The 19872-nt window shown below is 32.7% G+C and overlaps 1 protein-coding gene across 1 annotated transcript; it reads left to right on the top strand.

The window, feature by feature from the left end:
* Positions 1-452: 452 nt before the first annotated feature.
* On the top strand, positions 453-15866 carry LOC133176501 (putative glycerol kinase 5). Its single transcript, XM_061311618.1, has 17 exons — positions 453-541; positions 1982-2146; positions 2763-2856; positions 3950-4025; positions 5188-5281; positions 5603-5692; positions 6123-6164; positions 6932-7069; positions 7788-7861; positions 9178-9238; positions 9911-10037; positions 10553-10657; positions 10795-10845; positions 11378-11421; positions 11648-11811; positions 14577-14713; positions 15503-15866. Exons 1-17 carry the CDS (start codon positions 509-511, stop codon positions 15646-15648), a joined length of 1641 nt encoding a protein of 546 aa, XP_061167602.1. The 5' UTR covers positions 453-508; the 3' UTR covers positions 15649-15866.
* Positions 15867-19872: the final 4006 nt, after the last annotated feature.

Raw genomic sequence — 19872 nt, 5'->3', positions numbered from 1 at the left:
AACGGATTCGAATAAATCAAAAATTTCCGTGCTTTTCTAGCTCATTAGATAATATATTTTTTTTAAAATCCGAAATGCTTTACAAAAGGTCTATGCATCATTTTTCTTGACCTTAAGCGCAAATAAGAATATTTTTAAAGATTGTGTCCTTTATCATGATAGCCTTTGCACACTTATTGCACCTGAGCTGCGATTAATAAATGCGTACTATAATATAAATTATATAATAAAATAAAAATTTTGGAGTTTAAAGATCATTTTTGATTAAAACCTAAGAGTGACATGAGTGACTTTCAGTCTTGTCATAATATTTTTTTCTTATAAAGAGGTGGATAGAAGAGAACCCTACCAAATTTTCGCGCCAAAACGTCGCATCGTAGATGGCAGTGTTCGAGGTCATGTGACAATCAAAATGTCCAACAATGATTCATTGTTCAAACGTGATTACGGTGATAAGATTATATTTCTTTTCGTTTGATAAAGAGTGTTTCACAGGATGAAGATATAGATGGAAGATAAACACCGAGAAAGTTTTATTCATGTAAGCATCATTTATATTATATGTCATTAATCACACATAAATGAACATGTGCAATTATTAAGATTGCACAAAGCATGGCGAGGAATCTTCTGTCTAGTGATCTACAGCTGATCAAGGCTCTAGGGTTTATAGGTTTTACTTATCAGGGGCACATTTCACTAAATAATGTTGCAGTTATGATCCACCATTTCTGTTTTTCTGACATTAATCATAAAGAAGTAAGAATTAAATAAATGAACTACTTGCCATGATAACATTTAAATTTACTAGTCCAACTTGCTATTATTGAAAAGGTTCTTAGATAGATCTGATCCAAAACAAAATTTGCAAAATAATAAGGACCAGAGAAAAGAAAAATACCTTTTAACTTCAAAAACGTGTACATGATGTCTTGACTGAACGTGCCCTATATAGATCACATAATTTTTGCTTCATATTGGACCCCAGAAATGATGAATACATCCAGCTTTTGTTTCCATAAAAACAGAGAAACTGGAGAGATGACCCATTAAGATCAAAAGTCAGCTGTATTTTATATGTTAATAATGATCGAAAAACTAAAATCTGTTCTAGTAAGACTGCATGGGATAATCTATCACTTAACACTTGCTTAATTGATGCATCATTCATTGCATCCTTAATTATTAATACTGGTTACATAATAGATACACAAGCTTAAATTTCTATGCTATATCATCATAAAAAAGTTTCTATTCTTTACCAACAGCAACATATTCTTCACTTTGACTTTTTGATAAATAAAAATGAAAGTGGGAAAAACCCAAACACATCATATCATTAAAACTATACTTATGCCTTATGTCAGGGGAGCAGAAGTAGTTGTATGAGGGATATACCGGTACATGTAATAACTCGGGTTTTAAACTGATCACTCTGATGGGTTGCATGCATTTTCTCTTGGCTAATTTGGACATCATGCCTGGATTGTTTACAAATAAAGAACACAAGAACAAAAATGAACCCTAAGCAGACAAAAATGAAAATCACTTTTACAGGTAGCTACAGAATATGGTACATCTTTCTTCTTACTGAATTAGTTAATGTATCTCATTTTCTTGAATTTGGGATTTTTTTTTCACGTTTAGTCTTTTAACCCAGGTATTCTTGATCTAGAACATCTGTAATAATTAATTTAGCTTAGAAATGAGGAGATTTAAAGATAAATGTATAGAACAATAAATATTGGGTGCATATTTTACTGTGAAACTTTTTTTAGTCTTTATCTTCGAGTCTATTCCTGCAGAAAGTACTTCGTTTGGAGTTTTTGACAACAGGCAAAAAGGCAATGAGAAATTAAGATGTTTTCTGAATTTTAAACCTAAGTAAAATAACAATGGAAAATGGATGCATATAATATTATTAAACAAACAAAGGTTTTCCTTATTTTCAATCTGTATATTTTTATGTCTTTCCCTACAGAAAGTACTTCGTATGGACTCTCCAACAGCAGACAATGAGAATGGCAGTAGTGGTGGATCTGAAGGGGTGGAGAAATTTGTGTTGGCAGTGGATATTGGTACCACCAGTTTACGAAGTCATATTTACAACAAACAAGGAAACATAAAAGGGGCCAGCAGTAAAAGGGTGAGACACGTCATTTTTGAAAACAGAGGGGAAGGGAGGAGTTGCGTGGACCTAAACCATAGAATTTTCTTTTTTTCTTTGAATTTTTTTTTGGCTTTTCATTGAATAAAGATTTCTCCTCCCATGAAAAAATCCTGATTCTGGTCATTAGCAATTTTCCACACCCCTTATGTACCCTGCCATTCACAGACAGTCTCTGAGATTAAATACATCAAATCTTGAAAATAATGGGATATGATTTAGAATGACCAAAAGGTCATTTAATTACAATCTTGCATATCTATTTATGCATCCAGTTTAATAAACTGGGAGTTTTGGAATAAGGATAATGCATGCGACATACTTTTTTCTCCTGCAAGTTCACTGAAAATTATGATCTAGATTTCTTACCATCCTTACATGTATATAAGACAGAGTAATTGTGTATACTTTGATGTTAGGAAAATATTTTGAAAATTTCTGAATCTTCTAAGCCCATGAAAGATACACAATTAATAATTTTAATTATCATTGTAGATGAAGAAGCTTATGTGCAACTATATGTGGAAAATGTTTCAGATTTTCATTATCTGAACTTTTTTCATTCAAGTGTTTTATTTCAAAAAATTATTTTTAGATACAACTTCTTCATCCTCAGCCTGGATGGTTTGAGATGGACCCCGATCTCCTGGTTAAACAAGTCATAGACAGTATCAAAGAGTCCATTAGAGGTTAATTTTTTTTTCCCAACATAATGTGTAGTGTTAATGTATATTATTAGGACCCCGCTCTGCTAGTGCCCTCTAGTGATCAGTCGATCCATGTCTGTCCATCTGTCCATCCAAAATCATTTGAGAATATTTTCTCTCCCCATGCCCCAATTTGGATCATACTTAACCCATGGAGTACCTGGGGTAGAGGTTGTGTCATGAACTTGAACCAATTTTCATATTCAAGGGTCAAGGTCAAAAAACACATCTGTGTAAAATCATTGCCTAGAGCATATTTTCTATCCCTTTGTTTCAGTCTTGCTCAAATTTTACCCCTAAAGTTCTTGTGGAATAGGGGTGTGCAATGACCTGGAACTAATTTTCTACATTAAAGTTCAAGGTCATAGCAGATTTCTTTATGTAAAATCCTTGTCCTTAGCATATTTTCTCTCACCTTGGCCCAACTGGCCAACAATTCACCCATAGAGAGCTTGTGTGTGCTTCTTGAGAACCACTGGGTCAGAAAAAATGAAACTTGTGAGGCAGCTTCCTGAAATAGTGTAGAAGGTAGGGTGGAACCATACATACGGGATCAAACATGGGAATATGTAACCTGTATATGAACCTTTGCCCCATCTTGCTCATACATCATTCAAATAGTGCCTATGGGTGAAGATTTAAGTCAAAGGTCAAAGGTCAAACTCAAAATACAGCCTTTCATCCTAATGTCCTTTGCTAAAAGCAGGGCCCTTTGAGATGGTCACCATTTGAACGATATCTAGTTATATTATCCATTGTAATTTAAACAAATTTAATTTTTGAATACATCAGATTCTTTCAACACTGGCAACCCTTATTATCTGGAACTTAGTAACCCCCCTCCTCCCCTCCCCCCCCCCCCCCCCAAAAAAAAATTTAGATAATCGAATGATTCAAGATATCAAGTTTGAAATACAATATAGATAAAGTAGTTAGGACTTCCAAATCGCATATCCATGGTATTCAAGATATCAGTAATCTAGATAATGAAATTCAACTGTATTATGAAATGTACATATTGTACAGTTTTAATGTTATCAATATATTACATGCGTTATGTCTTCTCTTCCTCTAGCCGCAGGAATATCTGTCCATGATGTGGCTTGTATGGGTATAACAACACAGAGAAACACATTCCTAACCTGGGACAGGTTGGTTTTAATTCAAGTTTAGTACAATTTGGTTTCTATAAAACTGAAGGTATACACTGGTGTCAGAGCTTGAAATAAGAAAGAGGAAGTAAGGCCCATTTACATGTATGCTCCTTAAAGGAGTTAAGGAAGTTAATATTTTCTCAAATTTTCTGTATAATATAATGTTTTATAGCATTTCACACGGAAATACTTTCACAACGTAAACTTTGTCCTTTATAACCCGGTGAAACATAAATGTTTTTGTAAATAGGGCACAAACTCTGTTATTGTTAATGTTTAGGTTTCACTGGGTGTGTTCAACTTGTTAAACTCTGCACACATCACTGAGTACGGACTGACAATACTGGTGAGTTGGTTTTGCTTTCTCACATTTCTATACTCTGAATTTTAAGGATTATAGTTTTAATATTTTTCATTCATACACAACAAGATTTCTACTTTTCTTCAGTATTAAGGATAAAGTTCACTTTGTGAAAGTGCAAGGATATGTGTCAATCAAATGCGTACCAGAATTTGTAGTTTCAATAATTTCCAGATAAAATAAGTTTCTGAACATGCTTTTATTATATTTCTGTGTGAAATGCTATAAGTCATGATATTGTACAGAGCATTTGAGAAAATATTAACTTCAAATCTGTGTCTAGGCCCCTTTAATAAAAGCTGATCGTTTTTAGGTTAAAAATTTTTTTTTTGATCATATATACGTGTCCAGGACAAGAGAAGTGGCATATTGCTTGATTTACGTTAAATTTTCTGATAATGTAATGCAGATAAAAATTTATGATAAGATGAGGTATGTATTTTGATTTTGACAAAGTTACATTAAATGTCATAAATCAGAATAATTTCCTATTTGATAGAAATAAGAAAATATAAGAGTTTTGACTCAAACTTTGCTTTAAAAAAAGATTATTGTACATTTTCAAAATTGATACATGTACAATGATGAATTATGTTATAAGCATATCATAAATTATTTTTAATGTGTGAAAGTTTCATTCTTTTCCTGCAGTTTTTTTTTTATTGCATTTAAAATTATGCTAACACACTTTTTACAACAGATTTTGTTTGATATTCTATGAATCCATTTTTTGGGGAAAATTATTTCTATCTCATAGAAAGGTTAATTAATAATTAATTCCTTGACAATTTTTCGTAGAACAACTGGAAAACCATTTCACAACTTCATAACTTGGCAAGACTTGAGATCTAGGAACATTGTCAAAAGCTGGAATAATTCATTAAGAATGAAGGCAAGTTCATGAACTTTCTATGTATTTAATATGCATATTTCCTTGGAAATTCCTTTTTCTGGAGTTAATAATTTGCTGTTTATTTTTAGATTTATGTTACTGTCGACCGTCTACAGTAAAATATGCTTATAGTAAAGGGCCAGTGATGAAAAATTTTGTTAATCGTTATAAACTTAACTCACTATATCCATTAAGTGTACAATTCAGTTTCTTAAGTGTTAATTATGAATTAGCCTTGAATATTATAATGAATTATAAGTATTTTGAATTTTTGCTATAACTATGTTTTACTGTACTACATGTGAATTTTTAAATTTTCAGGCTTTAAATAATGGTTCCTCAATTCTACACATGTTCACCAGACAGAAAAGGTTCTTGTCAGCAAGTGTACTGAAATTCATGTCACAGCAGGTGAGACGCTGCCATTTAATCATTTTTTCCCCTTTTTGATAAACATCTGAAGGAAATCTGTATGCATATATTCAATTTAAACTCTGTCATTTTCAGTTTAAAAGTGTTTCATTGAAGTCCAGTACTTTGTACAGTAGTTTGTAGTGATTTCCATTGGCCATTCTTAGCATACCTAAATCCCTCATAATTTGTGGCTTTCTTTTTACTTGTAGAAGAAAAAAATTGAATTTACTGATCAACTTTTGTACATGTTTTTATGATTGTGCATTAGTTTACAATCCTCTCAGAATTTTATAATGTAGAAAGAATTTTTAATATACATGTATTTTAGATTTACATACTGTAAGTTTGAATTAAACAGAAAGTTGAAAGGTACGTGATGCATTGAATGGACAGTAAAAAATGATTCTGTCATTTCTCTCTCTTTTAGGTTACAATGAGGTTGATCTGGGTTTTAGAAAATGTGGAAGAGGTAAGGTCATAAACTGCATAAAAAAAATATAATTCCCTAATCTGTGAAGTACAGTGGAACCTTGTTATCTCGAACTTGATGGGACCAAGATTAAACTTCGAGATATCCAAGGAATTGAGATAATGAGGGTGAAATACAGACAAAAAAAGTTGTTGGGACTGCCAATGTCCTGGTGTTCGAGATAATGAAGTTAACTGTACATGTACTTGTAATAGTGTAATACCAGATGCTAAAATTGTTTGTTTATTTGTTTTATATCCCTTCCAGAGTTTTACACTTATGTTGGGATGCAAAATCAAAATTTTGTGTCTAAGCTTAAGCAAATAAACTTAGGTCACAAAAAAAGAGAATCAAGGAATCAGGAAAAAATATATAGTCTTATCTGTGTTTTTACTTTAAAAATTGTAATTTCAAACAAGGTATGTTTGTGAAATTTGTCAATGATATCTCATAGTTTTTTATCTCTGTGTAAACTGAATTTACTGTACTAAAATATGAAGAAATAAAAATTGATACCTGATCATGCTGATTCATAATTTTTCAGGTACTAGTAGTTTTACATGTTCTGAAATTTAATATACATATACATGCATATTTAATATACACATGTACGTGCATATTGAATTTTATTGGATTGTTAGCAAAATACATGTATCTTTAGTACACTGAACTGATTAAGAAACAATTTGTAGGTAACAGTTAATGCTTTTTTTCACTCATACAAAAATGAATACACATGTATTTGAAAAATTCTATTTTCCATGTAGCTGAGAGCCAAGTTAGCTGTAAATGAGGTGTGCCTAGGTTGTATAGAAACATGGTTGTTATATAAATTGACAAAAGAAAAGCTTATAGTGACTGACTACTCCTGTGCAAGTGGAACAGGGCTGTTTGATCCCTACCAGGTATGTCATTTGTTCTTTTACCTTAAGTACAGTCAAACCTCGTTATCTCAAACTCAATGGGACTAAGAAAAACTTCGAGATATCCAAGGATTCAAGATAACCAGGGTAAAATACTTAAAGAATAAGGGGTTGTACTCCCAGATCACTTCTACATATCCATAGTATTTGAGATATCAGTGTTTGAGATACCAAAGTTCAATCTGTATATTATGTCAAAAAGAGAGACGTTAAATTCTATAATAAAAAACCTACTCTTTGTATTGTCACACAATGTCAGCAAATTAGATTTAATATTTGCAGCCTTGTTAATAATTTGATAAAACTGTTGTATTCAAGATTGACAGTTAGATATACCTGACTAAAACTATATAATGTTCTGAAATTATTTTCAGTGTTAACAATAATGCACTGTAAAAAAGACTTGCACGTAGTTTGTTCTTGAAAGCCTTTTATGCTACTGGAAAAGCGGAAACTTTGATGACATGGAAATGTTGACGAAATTGCAGAATGAGTGAAAAAACGTCAAAGTTTCCATTCATCAACCTTGACATTCTTGTTAAAGAGCACTGTTAAAGTTTTCACTCGTCATGTTTCTAAAATATTGAAATTGTCAAACTTTCATCCTTTCAATATAACCATGTTATCTAACTATAGCTGCACTGATTTGTACATACATCTGACAGTGTTCATAATATGTATGCATATGTTTTGTTTTCAGTTTGAATGGAGCACCATTGTATGTAACTTGTTGAACATTCCTATGGAAATTTTACCTGAGATCCGAGACACCAGGTATTAACAGTAAGAAAGGGGCTCAGTGTTTACATTGTAAGAAGAGAAGTCTGTGTATATGTCCTGTAAAAAATCCAGTTTTGAAATATTTCAAAATTAAATTTATTGTAATTTTTGCAGGACTAATGATTTTTTTGTTAGCTCTACTGGAGCTTATGCAATTGTAAGGTGTCCAGGGTTTTCCCTAAGAATTGAAATAGCAAGAAACATTAAAGAGGTAGAAAGGGGTTTGGGGTTCCTCCCCCAACAGGGAGTTGAGGGGGAATACCAGAATAACTGGGGGATTACATCATTATAGGCGGGGAATTTCCCTGGCCCCTGGGTCTTAGGGACAACCGTAGGTGTCTGTCTGTCCGTCTGTCTGTAAGCAGTTTTTTTTCTCAAAACACTACTCCCCATACAGTTTTGGTCCAATTTCATTAAAACTTGGTACACAAGTAGACTACACTAAGATACATCATTCTATTTATGGGTTTTGATTTTGATAAATGATGTCACCATGGTTACTAAAAAGGAAATTCTTTCAAAATGCTATTCCTTCCACAGTTTTAGTCTGACTTCAGTAAGACTTGGTGCATAATATAAGTAGATTATACTAAGATGCATATACATTCTATACATCAGTTTTTGATTTTGGCAAATTATGTTGCCATAATACTGAAAATAGAAAATTCTTGGAAATTCTTTTTAAAATGCTACTCCTCCAACAGTTCTGGCTTGATTATGACAAATGGTGTTGCCCTGGTTATTAAAAACAGAAATATCTAGTATGTAATTCTTTCAAAATGTTATTCCTCCTACAGTTAAATTTGATTTGAATAAGACTTGGTACACATGTAGACTAAATAAATAATTCTATATTTAGATATTTTGATTTTGGCAATTCATGTTGCCATGTTATACTACAAAAAGAAATTCCTGAGTGTGAAGTTCTTACAAAACATTACTCCCCCTACAGTTTTGGTCGGATTTCAATTAGACATGGTACACATTCAAGAAGCCTATACTAAGATATATCTTTGAAATCTTTATTATAAGTACACGCCAGTAGAGTTAGAGTCTCCTCAGATACTTCTGGTTTAACCCACTCACAGTTTTAAATAGTAAATACATTGTACTTTTTATGTGCAGGTTGATTATATAATAGTTTTTAAATAGTAAATACATTGTACTTTTTATGTGCAGGTTGATTATATAATAGTTTTTAAATAGTAAATACATGGTACTTTGTATGTGTGGGCTGCTTATGTAATTACTTGCATAATAGGTTAGTTTATCATGGTATGAACTGTTGCTCATTTTTTTTATTGCTGTAGTGGAGATTTTGGAACCACAGATCCAGCAATATTTGGGGCAGCCATTCCCATTACTGCAGTAGTAAGTATTTATTTTTCAAAAGAATATAAAAAATCTTTTAACAATCTTCTGAACAGCGGGGCTAAAGTAACTCTGGTGAGCATTGTGGCCCATGTGCCTCAGGTTACTTTATATATAATCAAGAATGGAGGAGAATCTTTTGATTTCAAAGGTCAAGATCAATTCTAAATGGAATATTTTCAAAAAAGCCCATTTTAAAATGCTTGATACAAAATTTTAAATACATATGAAGCCTAGCTTAATTAATATTCATTTCACAATTGAAAAGGATCCCTATAAATTTTGAAGCCACTTGCTCTGCAAGGTCAAAATTATTGATAAAAAAAACAAACTGCAGGCCCTTTTTGACTTTGTCAGCTAGTGGTCAATAGTGTTTTCAAATTCAGAAACACATTCTAATTTCTGAGAGGAACAATACTGTACATTCCTAAATGTACGCGAGAAATTAATTATCACGTAAAGCACGCCTCACGAAATAAAATTCCTTGCTTTTATTTTTATGGTGCTGAAATCAGTGTAAAATCTCTTGATCAACCGTCCACTTGCGAATTATTGTTCTCACGATTTGACGTCAAAGAGCCATTTCGCGAAAATAAGTACTCGCGAAAAATAAGGAATCTACATTACTTCATGTATGCATAGGGGTTAACAGTGATCCTTCTTATCATGTAGGTTTCTGATCAAACTGGGGCATTGTTTGGGGAGTGCTGTTTTGAAGTTGGAGACATCAAATGCACCATGGGAACAGGGACTTTTCTTGATTTGAATTGTGGAGACACACCTCATGCCTCTATTGGAGGTAAAAGAAGAATCTAAACAATGTTCTTTCTAGAAGATCAAAGTCCTGAACTGGCATTCTGTGGAACATTTCTTGAAATTGTTTTAGAAATACAGAGAAGTCTGATGTAAACTTTAGATGGACTTTATTTACTTTTTTAGGACTTTATCCTATATAAACTTTAGATGGACTTTATTTACTTTTTTAGGACTTTATCCTATATAAACTTTAGATGTACTTTATTTACTTTCTTAGGACTTTATCCTATATAAACTTTAGATGGACTTTATTTACTTTTTTAGGACTTTATCCTATATAAACTTAAGATGTACTTTATTTACTTTCTTAGGACTTTATCCTATATAAACTTTAGATGGACTTTATTTACTTTTTTAGGACTTTATTCTATATAAACTTTAGATGGACTTTATTTACTTTTTTAGGACTTTATTCTATATAAACTTTAGATGGACTTTATTTACTTTTTTAGGACTTTATTCTATATAAATTTTAGATGGACTTTATTTATCTTTTAGGGCTTTATCCTATAGTGGGTTGGAAAATAGGAAATGAGACAACATTTGTAGCAGAGGGGAGCATAACAGACACTGGCTCCATCATAGAATGGGCAAAATCATTAGGTAAAGTGAAATAAGTTAGGAAAATAAAATTTAATGCTTACTTATGATGAGTATCTACCCAGACTTGAAGTGAAACTTTTGTTTTATACAGTACTTTAAGAGTAAAACTCACTTTATTTGTATTTACAATTTCATAGGTTTTGTGGATGATGTAGGAGACACAGCTAAAATAGCGGAAAGTGTCCCAGGTAAGTTCAGAACATGTTACAGCTAAAACACGCTTATAGAATGAACACGCTTATAATGAATTGATGCTTACAGTGAAGTAATTTTCATTTTGTGCAACTTTAAATTATATTTTAACATGAACAGCTTTAATGAATTAGGCTTATAACGAAGCAAAATTGTCCATCCCTGACACTTCATTATAAGCGTGTTTTACTGTATTTCTGTATTCCTGTTAACTTGTTTTGTATACATCAACAGTGTAAAGCAAAAGGAATTAGTACCTATAGCATTATAGTTTCAAAGAAATTGATTAAAGTGAAATGGCTTAGATTGTGGAAGCATCTGTACTAACAGTTTGATGAAACAATATTTTGATTGTTGTGTCCCTGTCTCCCTGATGTAGAATTTAGTGAAGACCAAGTTGTCCCTAATGTAGGCTGTAGTGCAGAGAAGAATTGAAACAAAAACTTGTATTGTCAGTACTGTATGTTTGTTGTAAGGTGTACCAGTACTTTGTTGTGATGTAACTTTGTTTTCATGCCCTGTTTGTAGATAGTGACGGGGTCTATTTTGTTGGAGCCTTCAGTGGATTACAGGTAGGAATGACCATGCCTGCACTGCTACAAGTCGAGGGTAAAAAAAAAATTTGCTTTATCTTGCTTGAAGTTTACACTGTTGGGAGCACGACACATAAATACCGGTAATATGAGCTCATGCATTGGCAGAAATTATATACACTGTACATGTTCTATATTTGAATCCATGTCACTGTACATATATAATTACTTAAGTTTATGATATTTTCTGTAAATTTTTTTTCAGGCCCCTATTAATGATGATAAAGCAGTGACTACTCTGATTGGGTTGAAACCCACCACAACCAAAGCTCACATAGTCCGAGCACTCCTAGAAAACTTGGCATTCAGGGTTAAATTACTCTATGAAACCATCTTATCAGAGACCAAAATTCCTCTGTCCCATATCAGGTAGAAACTCCACATTTTAAATTCAAGGGAGCCGACTGGGGTTTTATTGTGTGAAAACTACTATAGAGAAACTCTTTAATTTTACACCATATGTACCTTACATTGACTTCAGAATACATGCCAAATTTAGTGAAAATCTACCGTCTGCTTATTTTTTGGGGACCATCTCAAAATACAGGTTCATTTACTAATAGAATTACATAGGAAATTACCATTTTTTTGTACTTCAGAGCAAATTATACAAATGCTACTATAGATATTTTGCTCAAATTATATTATTTGAAGGGTAATACTATATTGTACATTTTATGTAAGAAACACAAAATTATACCATCTGGTTTCCAGAGGAGGCATCTCAAAATGTCGAAATTCATGATATTTTCCTGTTTTTATGGAGTACAACAAAACTTGACAGATACTTTGTATACAGATTTAAATAAAAAATAATGAAAATGATTGTGAGATTCTCAATTTCCTATGCTTGAAATTTCAAGAACATCTATTTCATACTTTTAATTTTATGACATAATTATTGACCCCGCTTAAAGAACTTCGGTTATTCGTAACGTCAAAAACACAACTATTACATGTACGACGTCTATCTACCCATCCTTTGAAAAATCATTTAAAAAATCAGTTATTTAAAAATGTAATTAGATTTTTTAACCTGAGATTTCCTAAAATTGTTACATTTCATAAATTATGTAAAAATAGTTGCTTTAAAAGAGTAAATACGCTTTATTTTACTATGCTGTGTGAAGTATTGTGCAATGAAAACCCCACTCAGCCCCTTAAGTGTGTTACATTACATGTTCTTGTATATTATGTGGAAATCATAGATTTAATTAAGTCTATGTTGTTTTTTTTTGCCCAGAAATGGTACATGTACAGGTATTTTTTCAGTTTTTATATTTATTAAAGTTACTTTCCTTGTTCAGAGGAGTCTGTCAGTCTCGTATTATGTCTCCCCTTCCAGGGGAGACATATTGTTTTTATTGATTTTCTTCTTCTTCTTCTTCATCCAAATTTTGTCCAGGCCGTAACTTTAATACCCTTTGACATTAAGACTTCAAACTTGGAACATAGATAGATGACATTGAGAAGGAGTGCACGCCACCAACATTTTGACCTTGACCTATTTATAAGGTCAAGGTCAATCTTTTAATTCAAAATAGAGTTCAGCCCATAACTTGAGATTCCTTTGATATTAGGACTTCAAACTTGTAACATAGGAAGAAGACCTTGAGACAAAATGCACTGCATTAGAATTTTGACCTTGACCCATTTCTGCCTTCAAGGTCAAATAGGGAAAAAACACGATTTGACCATAACTTGAGAACCTTTTGACATTAAGACTTCAAACTTGGAACATGCAGAGGTGGTATAAAGGAGGAATGCATGCCACCAAAATTTTTGACCTTGATTCAATTATTATAAGGTCAAGGTCAATCTTTTACATCAAAATAGAGTCCAAACCATAGCTTGAGTACCCTTTGATATTAGGACTTCAAACTTGTAACAGAGAAAGAAGACATTGATACAAGATGCAACACACCAAAATTTTTTACCTTGACCTCTTTTCTTCTTCAAGGTCAAATAGGGTAAAAACTTGATTAGACCATTACTTAAGAATCCTTTGTTATAAAGACTTCAGACATGGAACATGCAGAAGTGGTATGAAGGAGGGATGCATGCCACCAAAATTTTTGACCTTGATCCAATTATTATAATGTCAAGGTCAATCTTTTACATCAAAATAGAGTCCAGGCCTTAGCTTGAGTACCCTTTGATATTAGGACTTCAAACTTGTAACATAGAAAGAAGACATTGTTACAAGATGCAACGTTTCAAAATTTTGACCTTGACCCCTTTCTTCAAGGTCAAATAGAGAAAACATGACTAGACCATAACTAGAGAACCCTGACATTAAGACTTCAAACTTGGAACATGGAGAGGTGGTATAGAGGAAGGGTGAATGGCAACATTTTTTCACCTTAACCTATTAATAAAGTCAAGGTCAGTCGTTTACATGAAAATATAGTCTAGGTCATAACTTGAGAACTTTTTGACATTAGGATTTCAAACTTGGGACAAGGAAAGACAACATTAAGACTAAATGCACTGCATCAAAATATTTGACCTTGACCACTTTCTTCAAGGTCAAATTAAGAAAAACACGACCAGACCATTACTTGAGATCCGTTTGACATGAAGACTTGAAATTTTGTACACAGAATTTGAGTTGAGATGCACTGCATTATTATTTTTGACCCTGATCATATATTTGCACTCGTTAATGTTGGTAAAGAAGGGGAGACATGTGTTTTTTTGTAAAAAAAAAAACAATACCCACTAGTTTTAAAATAGTTTTGATGGGGTTTCTATTTAATTGCATCATTCTGAAAAAGTTGCATGCAGAAATATACATATTTAACAAATTGAATTACACAGAGTGTAAAACTAGAATCAATTTAAGCTGTTTATATTTTATTTGTAATAACTACACTAATGATTACCATTCTATAGATATTTATGAAAAACATTAAGATATTACATATTTATATAAAAAAAACCTATTTATAACAATATATTTACTACTGTACAACTACATTGCATGTCAAACAAAAACTACTCTACGAGTACTACACACCGTCTGAGGATATCTTCAATTATGGCTTTAAAAGACTACTGTGTAATTACATCAAGGATATATTGCTCAAAAACATGCTTTTTAATGAAAAATACATCTGAGATGTTTCTTTCAGGGCAGATGGGGGTGTGTGCAATAATGATTTCCTAATGCAGATGATTGCAGACTTCACCAATCAGACAATAGATAGAGCCAAACAGAGGGCCAACATGACAAGTCTAGGGGCAGCATTCCTAGCTGGGCTAGCGAAAGGTATTTATCTGTATATTTATTAACTGGAATAATTTTGTTCCACTTTTATTTTTCATATTTGAAAATTTCACTTCTCATGGTGTTAAGTTTTATTTGACTAACAGGAAGAATAAAAAGCTCATGCTTACATGTACAGTGAAATTTGGTTATGAAGAACTTGCTTATAAGGAAATTTCAGTTAAAGGAAACATTTTACATTCACTATGTTCTTTATATGGATAAAAAGAAATTCACTAATGAGGAATTAAAATTCAAGGTTCCAGTGACGTTTTTATAACCAAGTTTTACTATGCAGTCATATATATAATAATGTTACTTTGGATAAAAAATTACCAATGTGAAATTAAACCAATGTAATATTTCATCTCTTGGAATACCTTGTCATTTGGTAAAAAAAAATTAAAAGTCAATGATTTTTTTCTTTGCAGCTGCTTTTTGCTTTTTTTTTCCATTAAAGAATATACCAATTTTCTTTTCCATTTTTTTTGTTTGGACTTAAGATGGCTTTGCTGTCAATGTACAGAAATGAATACATGTAGTAGTTTACAGCAAAATTTTCCCTCTCCTTGCAGATTTCTTGAACATTTATCCTGTAACTGCAAAAAAACTTGTTGAAGTTCACAGTATTGAAAATCTTTATTTATGACACAGAAAGTTTTATAAATAATTTTTTTTTGTCTGGATGCTGATATTAGTAAAAAATACTAGAAACACGCACATTGATCCTTAAATGCCTTTCAGTGTACATCATCATATATTTTGAAAATTTTTCCCCTCTGCGTGATTTAGGGATATGGAAGAATAAGTCGGAATTGAGAGAAATCCGTGAATCAGAGACTGTGTTTACAGCAGAAAAAGATGCCTGGCCAGCATACAAGGACAGATTTGTACAGTGGGAGAAGGCAGTCCATCGTTCACGGGAGTGGTACAGTTAACAAAAGAAGACCTACTGCTGAACACATTGTAAATCCCTTACAAATATATTGAAAATCTATGCAGTTCTTGACTATAAATGGGAATATTATATTAATGATAGTAAAAAAAACAATAATTTTATGATAGGTGTATTTTAAAAATTCTCAAGAAAAGTGATATTTTTTACTTATATTTTAAAAGATATATTTATTTTGCTATATGATAACTACTTGTTTGCTGGTATAGTTTATTTACCTATCCCCCCTCCCCCCCCCCCCCCCCCCCCCCCCCGACATCAATGAAGTTGATAGCAACCTTATGTTAAAATATTTAATTACTACAACCCAAAGTGTCATTTATTTAAAAAAAAATATTTTATCAACAACCTTTTTAAGAGCTTAACAACCTTATTGTGTTTTAAAGTGTTTACTGTTGACTAGCATGTGCCATATAAGATTTCTGAGGTTATTGAAAGAACAAATTAAGTCTATGATATCCATATATTCATAGATACAGTTGAAAGGTCAGAGTTATATTACCATGACACTTGAATATATAGTCATACCAGTATATATATACTATTTTATGCTAAAGACCAGCATTAAATTTTAAATCAATTTCCTTTACAACTTTCATTATGTGAACTGTTCCTTTGATGCCCCATGTGTACAACTGTAAATTGTGACAGCATGTACTCCCATTTTATGGTGCCTTCATTATCAGCTCACCTGAGCCAAAGGCTTTTCTGATCAGAATTCATTTGTTTGCATTGTCATTGTTTTAAACTTTTCAGATTTTCTTCTTCAGAATTACTAGGTCAATTTTAATCAAACTTGGTCCAGAATATTTTTTGATAAAAGGGATTCAAGTTTGCTCAGATGAAGAGCCACTCCCTTTTTAGCTCACCTGAGCTGAAAGCTCAAGTGAGCTTTTCTGATCACCCGTTGTCCGTCGTCCGTCCGTCTGTCCGTCCATCCGTCTGTAAACTTTTCACATTTTCGACTTCTTCTCAAGAACCACTGGGCCAATTTTAACCAAACTTGGTACAAAGTATCCCTGGATGAATGGGAGTTTAAATTATTAAAATAAAGGGCCAAGTCCCCTTACAAGGGGAGATAATCAAGAAAAGACAAAAATAGGGTGGGGTCATTAAAAAATCTTCTTCTCAAGAACCACCGGGCCAGAAAAGCTGAAACTTATGTGGAAGCATCCTGGGGTAGTGTAGATTCTCAATTGTTAAAATCATGACCCCCGGGGGTAGGGCGGGGCCACAATAGGGAATCCAAGTTTTACATTGAAATATATAGGAAAAATCTTTAAAAATCTTCTTCTCAAGAATCACTTGGCCAGAAAAGCTGAAACTTACGTGGAAGCATCCTTGGGTAGTGTAGATTCTAAATTGTTAAAATCATGACCCCCGGGGGTAGGGAGGGGCCACAATAAGGAATCCAAGTTTTACATTGAAATATATAGGAAAAATCTTTAAAAATCTTCTTCTCAAGAACCACTTGGCCAGAAAAGCTGAAACTTACGTGAAAGCATCCTTTGGTAGTGTAGATTCTAAATTGTTAAAATCATGACCCCAGGGGGTAGGGAGGGCCACAATAGGGAATCCAAGTTTTTCATTGAAATATATAGGAAAAATCTTTAAAAATCTTCTTCTCAAGAACCACTTGGCCAGAAAAGCTGAAACTTACGTGGAAGCATCCTTTGGTAGTGTAGATTCTAAATTGTTAAAATCATGACCCCCAGGGGTAGGGCGGGGCTACAATAGGGAATCCAAGTTTTACATTGAAAAATATAGGAAAAAATCTTTTAAAATCTTTTTCTCAAGAACCACTGGCCAGAAAAGCTGAAACTTATGTAAAAGCATCCTTGGGTAGTGTAGATTCTAAATTGTTAAAATCATGACCCCCGGGGGTAGGGCGGGGCCACAATAGGGAATCCAAGTTTTACATTGAAATATATAGGAAAAATTTTTAAAAATCTTCTTCTCAAGAACCACTGGGCCAGAAAAACTGGAACTTATGTGGAAGCATCCTTGGGTAGTGTAGATTCTAAATTTTTCAAACAGAACCCCCCGGGGTAGGGCGGGGCCACAATAGGTATTACAAGGGGGGGGAAATCTGGTAAAGAACAGCATGGCCAGAGTTACTCAGGTGAGCGATGTGGCCCATGGGCCTCTAGTTCAATGTTATAAAGAAATAGGACAATTTAGGGGATCATTTGAAAAAAAATACTCTCTCAAATCACTAGCCAGAAAAGAAACTGATGTGAATTAAAGCTTTTATAATGTAGATTTTTATTTGTTCAAATCATGCCTTCCAGAATGTAGGATGGGACCACAGTAGGCAATAAAAGTTTTATATGAGTGTATAAAGGAAATTTTTCATATGTAGCAGAGCTACTCTTAATTGAATCAATATGCAAGCATTATCAAGTTTAGTGTAATCAAGTTTTTTGAAATCATAGACTCTGGGGTTAAGTTGGGGCCTAAAAGTTGATGCATGTTTACAGGAAAACAGATTAAAAAAAAAAAAAACTCTTGTGGAAAAGCAAGGCTATGTATCCCATAATGTGTGGATTCAACTTGGGACCTAAGTGTTTGGCTACAATATGGGGACAATATTTTGAATGTAAATAAAGAGGGAAAAAATCTTTAAAAAATCGGATGATGAAGAACAGCAGGGCCAAAGTGACTCTGGTGAGCATTGTGGCCCATGGGTCTTATTTCAAAATGGATTTTCATGATATGTGAACATATTTTAAGTGCATTTTACTTGACTTGGGAATCAAATTAAGTATTGTCACAAATTATTAAAACAGTGCTTTAAAATACATAAGTGCCAAAATTGTGATATTGACAAATAAATTAACATGAATGATTACTATTTTTCCAATTAACCATCTAGTGGCATTGAGAAATGAGGGTGATTTTTGTATTATGTGAAGCTTTATATTTTTATGTTAATTTCATGCACCATGCTTTACAAACTAGTTCAGTTCAATTATTCTTCTTCTTATTTTTTGGATTTAATTTGCTTGTCAAAAAGTTTGTCTTAGTGTTGATGGTGTATGTCTGTGTATGTTTGAGAAGATGGTGGATGAACTCAGTTTTGACAGTGAAGTGCTTGGAGTTAAACAGTTCACTATTGTCACAGGAAAACATTTTATCTAGTCAGATTAATTCCCTGTGAATTGATGTATTACTAAATTTTTTTTTACTCATTATTTTTTACCTTGGCTTTTATTTTATGAGATTCCATAAAAAAAATAAAGGTAAATACTCAGAAAGGGAGATAATGAAAATGTAATTTGTAATACAACTGTATTTTTGTCTTCAAAATTTAAATATACTGTGTTACTCTGTCTTCCAATGTACATTCCTATCTTCTTTTACATTCAGATGTTGTACATAGTTCTCAATAAAAGAATACTTTTCTGAGAATAAATATTGTAAACAAATTTAGTTTTAGCATTTTTTTTTATACTGTAAAATCACTAATTTTTGTGGGGGTTTAATTTTCATTGTTTTGTGGTATAAAAAACCATGAATTCATATCCCCCATGTAATATGAAAATTTTGCACTAATCAGTAGAACAGTTCTCCTTTAATCTCGAATTCAAATTCCCATAGAATTGGTAATTTTCCTTACACCACAAAAATTTGACCTATCTATAAAAAGTGATTTGCACTATTTAAAATCTACTCTTCCTCAGAAAGTTTCCACATAAGTTTCAGCTTTTCTGGTGAAGTAGTTCTTGAGAAGATTTTTCCTATATATTTCAACATAAAACTTTTGATTCCTTGTTGTGGTCCCACCCTACCCCTGGGGCCTATGGTTTAAACAATTTAGAATCTACAAAACCTCAGGAAGCTTCCACATGTTTCAGCTTTTCTGGCCCAGTGGTTTTTAGGAAAAAGATTTTTCCATTATATTTCAATGTAAAACTTGGATTTCTTATTATGGCCCCACCCTAACTCCGAGTTGCCATAGATTTGAACAATTTAGAATCTACGCTACCTCAGGAAGCTTCCACATAAATTTCAGCTTTTCTGGTCCAGTGGTTCTTGAGAAGAAGATTTTTAAAGTTTTTTTCCCTGTGATTTCAATGCAAAACTTTGATTCCCTATTGTGGCCCCATCCTACCCTCAGGGGCTATGATTTGAACAATTTAGAATCTACACTACCCCAGCATGCTTCCACATACATGTAAGTGTCAGTTTTTCTGGCCCAGTGCTT

This window comes from Saccostrea echinata, unplaced genomic scaffold (genome assembly GCF_033153115.1).
Source record: "Saccostrea echinata isolate AGI-Se365-2 ecotype Australia unplaced genomic scaffold, CSIRO_AGI_Sech_v1 ptg000076l, whole genome shotgun sequence".
Taxonomy (NCBI): domain Eukaryota; kingdom Metazoa; phylum Mollusca; class Bivalvia; order Ostreida; family Ostreidae; genus Saccostrea; species Saccostrea echinata.
The sequence above is the reverse complement of the archived record's forward strand: the minus strand, read 5'-3'. Positions and strand labels throughout refer to the sequence as shown.

Bases quoted from the DNA above. Each gene is read 5' to 3' on its own strand.
- LOC133176501 (XM_061311618.1), top strand. From the start codon at position 509: ATGGAAGATAAACACCGAGAAAGTTTTATTCAT. The intron at 10,658-10,794 runs GTAAAGTGAAAT...ACAATTTCATAG, and splicing joins AGAATGGGCAAAATCATTAG to GTTTTGTGGATGATGTAGGA. The intron at 11,422-11,647 runs GTAGGAATGACC...ATTTTTTTTCAG, and splicing joins GAGCCTTCAGTGGATTACAG to GCCCCTATTAATGATGATAA.